At 37.8% G+C, this 12,941-nt stretch overlaps 2 protein-coding genes across 2 annotated transcripts in view; one reads left to right on the top strand and one right to left on the bottom strand.

Annotated features, from left to right (window-relative positions):
- LOC127648021 (double C2-like domain-containing protein alpha) overlaps positions 1 to 5,591 on the top strand; it is a 40,049-nt gene extending 34,458 nt beyond the window's left edge. The window contains exons 10-11 of the mRNA XM_052132581.1: positions 520 to 616; positions 4,492 to 5,591. Of these exons, the coding sequence (XP_051988541.1) occupies positions 520 to 616; positions 4,492 to 4,628 (234 nt within the window). The 3' untranslated portion in view covers positions 4,629 to 5,591. The remainder of the gene's footprint in view (positions 1 to 519; positions 617 to 4,491) is intronic.
- A 1,745-nt stretch (positions 5,592 to 7,336) lies between these two features.
- LOC127647999 (zinc finger protein 62 homolog) lies at positions 7,337 to 12,694 on the bottom strand. The gene is made up of 2 exons (XM_052132552.1): positions 12,382 to 12,694; positions 7,337 to 9,468 (listed from the first exon to the last, which is right to left on the bottom strand). Exons 1-2 carry the CDS (start codon positions 12,599 to 12,601, stop codon positions 8,417 to 8,419), a joined length of 1,272 nt encoding a protein of 423 aa, XP_051988512.1. The 5' UTR covers positions 12,602 to 12,694; the 3' UTR covers positions 7,337 to 8,416.
- Between the last annotated feature and the right edge of the window lie 247 nt (positions 12,695 to 12,941).

The following is a 12,941-nucleotide window of genomic DNA, read 5'->3' as shown; positions in this document are numbered from 1 at the left end:
TCACTCAGAAGTAATACACATCCAGATTGGCCATATAATTACTCCTTGGCACAGACCGAAGGCTGCTCACTAAATTTCGCAACTGCAATCTTACACACCAATATCAGCTTAAAAGCAGGCCTGCCCTTGGCTGTTCGGGAGCCACGCAGAGCAAAATGATAATATCAAATGATATTGAAACTGTTCATGAGGGAGGTGAAAATGTGTTTCTCAAAATGTGTTTTTGAAGCAACGTTTTATGGGGTTTATGACTTTGATCATTCCCCAGACTTCTGAGCTCTTCTGTGCTGCATCTGAGCATTTTCAATGTTTAAAAATGAAGTATGAAATGAATGAAAGGAAATGTGACAATGAATAAATAACCTTTTGTTGATGAGCCGCAGAGTTGATCAAGACGAGAGCTGGTGGCATTGTCCTTTAAACTATTCTACTGATTGTAATGAAACTATTGATTGTGTCATTAATCACCAGTAGTATAATCAGCGTGTCATATTTGACCTAATTTGTGTGCCTCAACAGGAGTTTTTCTATGAGATCTCTCTATCTGAACTGGTTCATAAGACACTGGAGGTGACAGTATGGGACTATGATCTGGGGCGATCTAACGATTTCATAGGTGAGAGCACACAAAGATGATCTATTAAAGAGTTTACCTAATTTTAAAGGGTTAGTTCACACAAACATGAAAATTCTTTCATTATTTATTCGTCCTCATGTTGTCCCAAACACATATTACTTTTTAATTCCTCCATGGAACACAAAAAGAAATGTTAGGCAGAATACTGGACTATGTTTAGAATAACATACTACTACTACTTCTGTACTATTAACAATAAGCATACTGTAATACACAATGCACTATTATGTATGCATAGAACACCCAGATGACCATTTGCTAAATTTGCCATTAAACTTGCTAAATGGTCATCAGACACCATTGGTCAGACTGCCAAGAGACATGTTTATACAAAATCAGATACAATTTTCAAGATGATAACTAGACGGTATTCGCCGATTTACAAATGCAATGAGGTCATTTGATAATGTAGTATACTTCTGCTTCAAACGCTTATCATTGAATATGTTTTCATTTAAAAATATTGTTAAAATCCCAAGATCTATATTTTACTGTATGTGCAACCCTCAGAAATGCTTGTAAATAATTTACATATGCCACTGAATTTCATGCTATGCAACTAAACATGTCTGTGATCAGCCACTGGCCGGTCAATTTTCAATCAACTCGCCAGTGATTGAGTGGTGTAGTAGTGAAGAAATTCAGCACAGAGATCCTTTTACTGCATCTTGAGAGTAAATGTTTGGTTTGATTTATTTGTGTATTATGTGTCCAAAGATAAGATCCACGTGTTACTGGTCCTACTTGACCACACCAAGTGGGATTCTAACCGGCGATCCTCAGCACGGGAGTCGGACACTCTAGCAAAGAGGCTATAAAAGCCATGACCTCTAGCCTCAGTCGCTAGTGCATCTCTTATAGCCAGGATAGTGAGGTTTACACACTCCACAGCTATCACGTACCAGCTGGCTACCGTTACACAAAAAATGTGTTTGTAATCCACTGAATAATAACTCATTTAATATCTAAATTCTGGTGCATCTTTGGGCTGCTGCCTGCAATTGTTCACACTAAAACTTTAAACTCACCATTTACACATACTGTGGACTAATTGCTAAAAAATTGCATGCTCGTTTTTCAGAACCCCCTTTTTCAAGTATTTAGTACTTGAAAAAAGTATTTTTCTTCTTTACATCTCAATATGCAGATCTGAAAGGTAGATAGCACTCTAACTTAGATGTGCTCGTCCATAGACAATTTGACACATTTTCAGTTCATGCACCATCCCCAATATTTCATCAAATATTTAGACCTCTGAGTGGACTAGAAGCTCAATCTAGATGTCATTAGAAAGCTCCTATTTGCGATGATATATCACATCGTTGATTTTATAATAATTTGTTGATAACATATTTATTTGATGATTTGTTTAGCATACGTTTCTTGCTGGACTGCATATCTTGTTCTGGACATCCAAGAAATAACATTAGATTAATCACATGACCAAGCTCAAAGACAAGTACAAAATGGCTTATTTTGTAGAAAACTGCTTAAGGTAAGAGCAGATATAAAGTTTGTGTCTACTGAGGCTTACAGCAGCAGTAATCGACACATAAATGAGACATTTGTACTTGATTTCTGTAAGAAATCATATTTCACTTTGTGATATTATTGTAGTCTATGTAAGTGCTATGTGAAAGACTTTTATATTCATATTAATATTTCTACGACATCTTTTCTAGGTGGCGCTTATTTGCGACACTGATGTTTTCAGGCCTTATTTTGTTATTTGATGTACGTAAATGCAAATGTGATGGTGTTCTATGAAATATGATGGTGTTCAGATTATAAGCTTTCAGATGAGACCACATATGCCTGACTTATGTATTTCACGATGAAGCGCACCCCCTGTGGACCCGCCGATTGGTTAAAGGGATCAATGTCCTTTCTGTACTTTACAGTCAGTTCAACAAAAATAGAAACATTTAATTCTAATCACACTTTAACGTACAGTTGAGATAGAAGCTGTGCAACTCCGCTCATCCTCAAGCACTCAATTTTTCTTCTGCGAGACACTCTCTGAACTGCCGCTATTCTTAAAGAGACCGTATTATTAATTAGTAAAATGTATAATTTAGTCATGTACCAACTTAGAAGGTTCCCTGTATAATTAAGAAATTATTTTCACATGTAAGCAAAATGGACATTATAAATGAAATATACCCAGATGAATTGGAATCAAATTGAATCAAGAGCTTGAGAATCTGAATCGAATCAGGAAATCTGTATCAATACCCAGCAGTGACGTGCGGTGATGTCTTAAAGAGGCTAGGCACTGAGTTATGAAAGCCAGATTACCTGATTTATTGTTTAAGCTAATAATACATAATAACAGTGAACATTACGCACAAGCGCGGCATATCAAGAAATGTAAAAATCAGGATGAATTATTTGTCAATAAAAAAAATTAAAAAAAATCAGGATGTATATTGTGTACTCTCTCTCTCTCTCTCTCTCTCTCTCTCACAACACACACACACACACACACACACACACAGTGAATGTTACGCACAAGCGCGGCATATCAAGAAATGTATGTATTTTATATATGTGTTATATATAATATATACGATTTTGTTAATATATCTTCATTAGATATTATTATACAAAATTCAGTAGTCAAAACACAGAACATATAACAGAACATCCATCCATCCATCCATCGTCAACCGCTTATCCTGTGTACAGGGTCGCGGGGGGCTGGAGCCTATCCCAGCTAACATTGGGCGAAAGGCGGGGGACACCCTGGACAGGTCGCCAGTATAACAGAACATAAGTTGTTTATTTTTTACAACATTATGTGCTTATTTAATTATGTGCAATCTTCATCTTTATAACAGAAGATACAATACAACAATCCTTTACCTTTTCATTGTGGTAAGTTATATACAGCTTCCTTTGCTCGTCAAGTGCAAGGTCGATCCGAGATTTTCCAAAGATTTTCAGTGTAATTTGACACTGGATGTGAGCTGGCGACTTTTCATGCTTGGTTAAAGCTGCGGGCAGGTTGTTCAAATCACAATATCCCGCTGAAGTCCAAACAGTCTGACTGGTTGAAAAAAGCAGGCAGGGATAGCAGTACAGCCGCTGATTGTTAGCACAGCCACATAGCCAATCTTTTCTTACATACCAATCAGTTTGAAATGATCGGATAATTTTTGGGCCCTTTTGCTGTACTAGTCCATCTAAGGCTGGCGTAGACCTCCCTCTTGCAATTAACTCATATTTGGAATTAAAATCGAGCTTGGAAAAAATTCTTAATTCTGTGATTACGGCCGGTGCTGTCATTTTGATTTTGAATTTGGCGGGGATTAGGCATGTACGCTAGCTGTGGTGTAATGACGTTAGCTACGCAAATGTCCAGGAATATCTCGATTTTAATTGGTCCATGTCTGATACGTAACGGAGATGATTACGGGCATAACATATTTACGTCAAAAGATTTGCAGATTTGTGCTTTTTACCGTACATGTTAAAGAATACAGGATCGAAGTGCGCATGCGCAACATGGGTTTTCCGCGTGTCGTCTGCAATGAATGGACCGTAAAAGCACTGCTTATTCTACCATTTGTTTTTAGTTGATTATGCGTAACTGCTACATTTGTCATCATAACGTCTAAACAATTGGAATAACACACATATTGCATATATAAAACACAAGAATAAAAAGTAAAAATACAAATACAAGTTTATTATTTAATAAACATTTTATTTTTGAATTTTGGCAGGGTAGGCAGTGCCTAGTTTGCCTACCCAGACCGCACGTCAGTGATACCCAGCCTAACAGAGCATAGCCATCCATTCTTGAAATCAAGACATGCTCATATAAAACACAAAGTATTTTTTATTGGCAGGTGGTGTGTGCCTGAACTGTCATGTTCAAGGAGATGCTCTTCGCCATTGGATGGATTGCCTGAGGAACAAAGGTCAGAAGGTGGAGCGATGGCACATTCTGACCAACGAGCTGCCTCAAACCACCTGCCACGATTGAGGAAGTAGCCTACCAGGAATGAGGAAATCAGTCAGTTATCAATGTGAATGTTTTGGGGTGGACATGGGTATGATTATCTAAGCTAAGAGGTCTAACTAGAGGCCAAGATGTTGGAAGTAAATTACACTCTTTGTGCTTTTTCAAGGGAGGGTGGAGGATGGGCCACCAGTAATCTTTTGACTTGGTGTCTCTCAAAGTGACTCTCCGCCCTTTTCACACACTTTCCTCTCTTGCTCATTGCTGCACGTTTTTTACACATTTTGTAACGTCAAAGTGAATTTTACTCTTATGAAATCTTGTGTAACACATCTCTCTATTTTGACTGACTGATTACAATGTATATTTAATGTTAAGTGCTTTCATAATGCCTGCAGACAATGCTAAGACGCATCTTGAACAACACATGTGGATGCATGTAAACAGCCTGCTGTAAACTCGTCAAAATGATAAACACACATTGTATCGCCATGACAACACTGGAAGGTCCTTAAGGACCAATACTCTCAGTGGTGTCAGTCATAAATTAACTGAATACAATTACATGAGGAGCAGTTTTAGGTGTACTACTACTAATACATGATCCATTTTGTAGCATGATGCAATGTTTACATTTTTTTACTTTGCAAATGTGTTTTCAATTTCCAGCTGTTACTTTTGTTTATAAGGGGGTTTTATGTGTGTGCTACAATTTGATATCACATACATTAATTGATATATTTTTGGAATCTAATCTTTATATGTGCTGTATAGGACTATATGGAGTGTGTCTGCATGCGTATGCGTGTATTGTCTGGTTGTTTTGTACCAAAAAAAAAGTGTTGTATTATTGAGGGTTTGTGATTCATATTTATATGAAGTGCTCATGTACAATTTGGAAATACATTTGAAATGCATTGCTCTTAAAATCCGTGTCATTTGCCTGCAACCTCTTGGAGTAAGCTTGGAAACCTACAAAATGTAATCGCTCCGGCAAGAAGAAACTTTCATGATACACCAACTAAATATAAGCATACTTCAGCAAAATGATCTCACACTCAAAATTTGATTGTGCCATTGTTTTAGCGCCTGTGAATTTGTGCATCATTTTCTAACAGGGTTTCCAGACCTGGACAATATTATCAGTCTCTCTCTTCCTGTGAAGAACCACAGCAGCACTGCCTCTCTAGTTCTTCAACATGCCTCTTGCTGAGCGCTTATGAGTAAATTGAGTAAATGTAATTAGAGAGCCACTTAACACTGACCACACAGAGGTAAATGTTTAAGGCTTTCTGTATCTGGCCTGGTTAAGTGGCATTATCATGTAATGTACCTGAAAGGTAGAGCAAGTATTATAAATTGAAAGGCCTTAAAACTATTATTAGGGCTACTTTATCAGACAAATTAGGTTCATTCTTTAAATAAAATAGTTTTAAAAGAGAGGAGCATCTTTTTACACTTATTGAAGTGTGTAATTTCTGCACCACTAGTGTCATCAAACAAAATGATAAAAAAAATGACTGTTGAAAGACCACAGTTGTCTTCCATTGTTGGCAATCCATTCCAAACTAATGTGTTTGGTTGAGCAAATGTTGTTATGCCGGGCCTAATTTGGCTGTTCAAACAAACAGACTGCAGTTCCATTTGGTGCAGTGATAATTACACACTTTTCCTTTATGATCGTAATGAGGCTAAAGGGGCGTTCACACAGACAGCAATTAAATCGCTAGAGGTCACAAATTGTCTGTGCTTTTTATTGCTAAAGGTGTCCCTACCAGACAGTAGTATCCATCTGTATAATTTCGTTATTCTGTCTGCACTCTCATTTGTAGTCATCTCATCACATTGGCATTCTATCTGCATAAAGTTGAACTCTGCTCAACTTATGTCACTTTGACTACGGTCGCATTTGCCAACTCACTGCAAATCTCATTTTAATGTAAATGCTTCAACAAAAAAAAAAGGAAATGTGAAACTGCTCCTTACAGCTTTTTTAATTGCACTTTTGAAATTATAATCCAGATAAAACTCATTTGAAAAAACTTTCTGTACAGCCAAGAGTTTATCTTCTGCGTTATGGACTCTAGAGGTTTAAGTACAAATTAAATGTCTTTCAGGGTTAGCATCTGCTCCTAACTCATTTCAACTTTGTTATCAGATGGTGCATAGACGCAGTATAGTTTGTAACTTTCTTAGTGTATCAAGCTCATCCACCATACTTAGGTTTGGATTAGCATAATATCACTAATCTTATCTACTCAGAACTTGTGTCTATGTTCTGCAGAAATAATAGTAATATTGTTGTATGTTATTCTGAACATGTTGCTGCTTTGGAGGTATCTTTGTTCCAAATTTCAAAACAATGCTCAGCATTGCCATCTAGTGGGAACTTCTCATACATTTTTATGCAGATTTTAGTTCAAACACAGTGTCTGAAATATCTGGAAGGTTGATCCCTAGCTAGTACCCCTAGCAGGTCACTTGTGGTCAGACTTCCAAGATCTCCCTGTTAGAACATGAAGTAAGCTCTTGATAAAAAATGTAGTGTGTTTGTAAATGTACAACATATGTTTGGTGATGTATAAGGTCAGGACATTTATTAAAATAGTGTTCTTTAGCTTTAATTCCACATATAGTTAAAAAAAAATATTCTGATGATAATTACATCAAAAGATAGAAAGAGTAAACACTCAAGAATATTTCTAATACATTTTTTTTTTTAATTTTGCAGATTAAAAGAAGCAACATCAACAAATAAAAAACAGCACTGCTTATAGCTGGAAATACTGGCACTTGTTAATCGTACTCTACTGTATACAACAGGAACATAACATTTATTTAAAAAAAATACCATCAAATACCCTTTAGGAAATACTGTTAGACACTTTTTCTTCTAAGCACATGAAGATATTATCATATGAAGTCCTATATTTAGTTCTTCAGTGTTTCTCGATCCTGCCACTGGGGGCCTCGCGGCACAGCACATTGATTTCTGATACAATGTATCTCAGTCAGTACTCCATGATCTGAATTGTGTGTGAAATTAGAGTGATACCTAATGTTAGTGCTGGAGAGCCCCCAGGAGCAAGATTGAGAGAAACTTTTATTTTAATTAAAGGAATAGTTCACCCAAAATGAAAATTATCTCATTGTTTACCCACCCTCATGCATCCCAGAGGTGTATGCATTTCTTCTGCAGAACACAAAGGAAGATTTTTAGAATATTTCAGCTCTGTAGGTCCTCACAATGCAAGTGAATAGTGACCAAAACTTGTGCTCCAAAAAGGCAGCATTAAAGTAATTCATACAACTCCAGTAGTTAAATCATTGCCTTCTAAAGTGATCCAATCGGTTTTGGGTGATAACAGACCAAAATGTAACTCCTTATTCACTAAAAATCTTGACAGCAGTCTCCTTGGCATTTCTGATTTCAAGCTCGATTACACTTCCTACTAGTGCTTGACACATACACAGAGTGCTAGGTGGTGCTAGGAAGTGTAATCAAGCTGAAAATCATGATCACCAAGGAGACAGTTGATGTCAAAATTTATAGTGAAAAAGGATTACATTTTGGTCTGTTATAACCCAAAACCAATTGGATCACTTCAGAAGACATGGATTTAACCACTGGAGTCATTTGGATTACATGAGGGTAAGTAAATGATGATAGAATTTATAGAATTTTTGGGTGAACTATCCCTTTAACTCTACACAACAGTGCTTCTCCAGAGCTTGATTTAAAAGAGAAAACAACACTATGCTGCATGTCATGATCAACGTGAAAACATTCCCATGAGTCTTTCTTTTGTAACTCAAGTCCTGTTTAATTTGCCTGCTGAGGTCGAAGCAGCGTGGCCCGACTTAGTATGTAACCGCATGTGATTTCGACAGGTGTATGCATCCTTAAAACTACGTGAACACACTGGACAGTCGTACAGACGCAACTGCAGATGCACCCGACTGTGGTTCCTCAGAGTACCGTCATTGTTGAAGCGTTTTCCACACTGGGCACAGGCATACGGCTTCTCCCCTGTATGAATGCGCATGTGCACCTTTAGTCGTGAATAATGAGGGAACAGCTTTCCACACTGGGTGCACATGTGTCTTCCTGGACCTTTCGCTCTTCCTCTTCCCCTTCCCAGCCTGATTTCCCTACTGAAAGGCGCATGACATATGGGGTTGACTAAAACATTGAGTGGGCCATTGGTACTGACAGCATCATGAGCACTGCTCTTGGCTGATCCGGAGACAGTGTTTTGATGTGGGGTGCTGTAATTTATGTGAGCTATGCCTGATTCCGGACAAGTCGTCTTTAACTCATTGGGGCTGATCTTACTGACAGACACTTGAAAAGTTCTAGGCTTTGATATAGAGCAATTGTTGATTTGGTTAGGTGATTCTAAATCAGTTGTGGAATTTGATAGGATGAAAACATTAGGATCAGACCTGTGACTAATATCATTAGTAGCTGACAACTTAGAAGTGCAATGAGGTATCGGACTGTAAGCTGATGTGTTAGCATTGGTCGACTGTGAATCAAGACTTTCAGAGGGCTCTGTTTTAACATCACAAGGATAGTCTTTTAAAGTGAGTGTTTCAAAGTCACTATCTGTTTCAACCAGTCTGTTTCTTATTGGAGGACAAGATAAACTGATGTCTGGGGCACAAGACAAACTGATGTCTGATTCAGTCACCAGAACTGCATGGCTGGAGAACTCTTCGACCTTTGTGCTGGTGAATTGGTCATTGGATACCTGGTTCTGGTTCTGATAGATCTCTGTAGGCATTGTTTCTGTTTCAAAACCAGAAGTCCACCTCAGTTGCTGTGAAGGTGATTCTGGTGCAGGGTTTGAGACATCTGGACCTGTAAAAGAACCAGGTGGGGTCTGAAAAGATCAGGTGCAAAAATATTCTCCTAAAATTGCTAATACAGACTGATATTTGAATCTAGCAGTTACGAAATCAGAAAGCTAATATAGGCCTATACAGTAACATTCAAAAGTGTGGACACTGTGAATGTTTTTCATGAGCATACAGCCCTTTTTATCTACTGGCTTGTGCTTACATGTGTGAATTATTTCATTTTCTTTGCGTCGAAAGGAGTCAGTTGAGGTGGTTTGGGCATCTGGTAAGGATGCCCAGTCGCCTCCCTAGGGAGGTGTTTCTGGCACGTCCAGCTGGGAGGAGGCCTCGGGGAAGACCCAGGACTAGGTGGAGAGATTACATCTCCACACTGGCCTGGGAACGCCTCGGGGTCCCCCAGTCAGAGCTGGTTAATGTGGCTCGGGATAGGGAAGTTTGGGGCCCCCTGCTGGAGCTGCTGGCCCACAACCTGACTTCAGATAAGCGTTTCCTTTATGTGATTTTTGAAGCTACAAATGTCTGATCCCCATTCACTTGCATTGTATGGACAAACAGAGATATTTTTTGTGTTCCGTTTAATTTTTCTTTAATACATTTTGCACTTTCATTTTGGGGTGAACTATCTATTTAAGGCAAAGTGTGGCTACTTTCAATAAACTAAAATATACAATTTGATGTTTTGTTTTGTATTTTTGTCTTGGCATAATTGCCATTTTATAGTTTTGATGATTATACTATTAAGGCAAATAAATAATTAGAAACATAAAAAAAACGAAACATCTGACAGGTGCTGTAAACTGAAAGTATGTCATATTGATTGAGATGCTTAATGAGTTATCTGTTTATTAAGTAAACACATATCTGCCCTCACAACAAACATAAGTAACCACATAAAAGCCAAGACAAAATTGTTTCCATGGCAAACATTGATCTGCAAATTGACCAGTTAAAGGGATATTCTCAGTTCAATACAAGGTAAGCTCAATGGACAGAATCTGTGCCACAATTCTGATTACAATTTCGACTTGTCCCTCCATACCTTTAAAAAAAAAAAAAAAAAAAGAGAAGCTAAATTCTGATTTAAACCCTCTAAAAATGGTTCCTATTCACTTCCATTGTACGTGCCTCAATGTTACCTCGATCTTTCCTTTTTTAAAGAACAGGAGGGATGAGTATGCATATATGCTGACGATTAACTTGTATTGAACCTGGAATATTCCTTTAATTAATTCATTCAAACTATAAAACCATAATAAATCAATATGGGAAGTAAAAAAAAAAAAAAACGTACTGTTCACCACCCACAGTTCGGAAAGCATTGGCACCAAGGTTGGTACACCTCACATTTAATGATGCATCTGGAGCACAAGTTTTGGTCAAGAAAACAAAGCTTCAAACAGACAGGCACAGTTACAACCTCCGCTAATGCACCTGAATGGATATGCTCCATCTGTGTTTTACACGGGTCAACTGGATGACATCACTGTTCTGAGTCGTGTACAGTTGAAAATGGCAAGTGGAGAAAATGAAACACAGATAGAGAAGCTCCCTGCATTTCTCCTTTCTGGGAAAATTGTATATTTGCAGGCAATTATACAACAGCGATTGTTAAATGACGTTTACACTCGACATGAGTGCTGTATACTGGTAATATATGTCAATAATGCTTGTGAGGGTTTATTTAAAAACACGCAAGCAAGTTCTTCCTGTTTCCTTGCATGGCTGTAATCTATCACAAGTGTCAATAATGTGCTTTGATTAATGGCATTAAGTTGCTGTTATAGTAATACATTGATACATGATTAATCAAAGCCAACATCACCCAGGGAAAGAGCCGCACGTGAGCCGAAACTACACACACTCCCTTCCATTTTTAATCAGGCACTCAGTGCTAATTCAGACAGACATGAAACAATAACTAAAGTGCTTGGGGTGTTCAAGTGGGATTTCCATGTATGATTAACATACTCAAGCAGCATTATCACAACATCCCTTCTCTTTTGAATTCTAATAACAAGGTTATTCCTTTTATAACGATGTACAGCTTCCGAATATTGAATATGTTGAGATGAGTTTGAAGTGCACTTTATGGTAATGCATGTAACATAATGTGGATTTAGTCATTAGAGAAAATGTTTGTTTTTTTTAAGTTAAGGACCCTGAAAATTAACCATTGTTTTACTAGAGTAATATTGTAGTGACCATGACTGCTGTTACCATGGTTTTCTGAACATAAATCATGGTTTTGATACAATTAACCATGGTTTTATAACAGTAATACTGTAGTTTCTATACAGTAACCATGATTTTACTACATATTGAAACCATGACAGTAACCATGTTTATATTGTGGTTACTATGATTTTCCTACAAATGCCATGGTTAAACTATGGTTACTGTTGTAAAACAATGATTGTTATTTAAGGGCAAACCTGATTAAGTGTTATAAATATATACACACACACACACACACACACACACACACACACACACACACACATACAGGACTGTGTAAAAGTTTTATGCACTTGTGAAAAATGTTGCATAGTGAGGATGTCTTCAAAAATGTGCAAAAGTAATGTTTGGGAGTCTAAAATGTATATTTCCTATTGACACACTAAAGCTGAAGATATAAATAACCATCTTTAGACAAATGTTTTTGTGAAGCATCTTATGTGCCTAAAACGTTTGCACAGTGTTGTATATATAAGTATATTTTTTTTTTTAGCAAAGCAAATACTGAACCGTAGCGAACCCGTGACACAAACCGAACCGTGAGAAATTCGAGCCGTTACACCCCTAACGGGAAGTGAGAATTTTTCTGTCATCGTGTTTAACTTTTTTGATGACAGTGGTGGCTAATGCCAATTTACCACAGTGCAATTGTGTGTAAGGTAAGTAAACAAACCGCTACCTCCGACAGAACTCTTTCTATGCAGGGACATTATACCGCTCGACTCGACGAGTTTCTCGGTCTCCTTCAGTCTTCGTCTCAGGTACTCGTTGTCTTTCTGTATGTAGTCCAGCTCTTTCTCATACTGCAGGACAGTTCCGCCGACCATGTCCATGATTTCATTGAGCGCCGCCATCAGGCGCTCCGTCAGAAAAGTGTTTATGATCTGAAGCTTTGTCATTGTGCTGTTCGTTAGCAGGAAACAGTTATATTATTTTCGGCGTGTTAGGAGCAGGAAAATGTAAACACGCTTCCTTGTGGTCATATGACCGTGTGCGTGTGTAAACAGAAATGAACTGGCCACCAACTGCAGTAATTCAGCGCCGACCAACGGATAGGAGTAGTAAGAACGGGAAGCGCAGTTTCCGCCGCCATCCGCTACCAACATCAGGATGCTAAAACAGCCAATAATAATAATAATAGTGAATATATGTTGTAATGTGTTAATATGCTTTATACGGCTTTACTATAACAATTCCTCGCTCACAACTATTTGTCATTGTAACCCTATTCAAAATGTC

Source organism: Xyrauchen texanus, chromosome 8 (assembly GCF_025860055.1).
Source record: "Xyrauchen texanus isolate HMW12.3.18 chromosome 8, RBS_HiC_50CHRs, whole genome shotgun sequence".
Classification (NCBI taxonomy): Eukaryota; Metazoa; Chordata; class Actinopteri; order Cypriniformes; family Catostomidae; genus Xyrauchen; species Xyrauchen texanus.
Note: the sequence above shows the minus strand (reverse complement) of the source record. Positions and strands in the feature narration are given on the sequence as shown.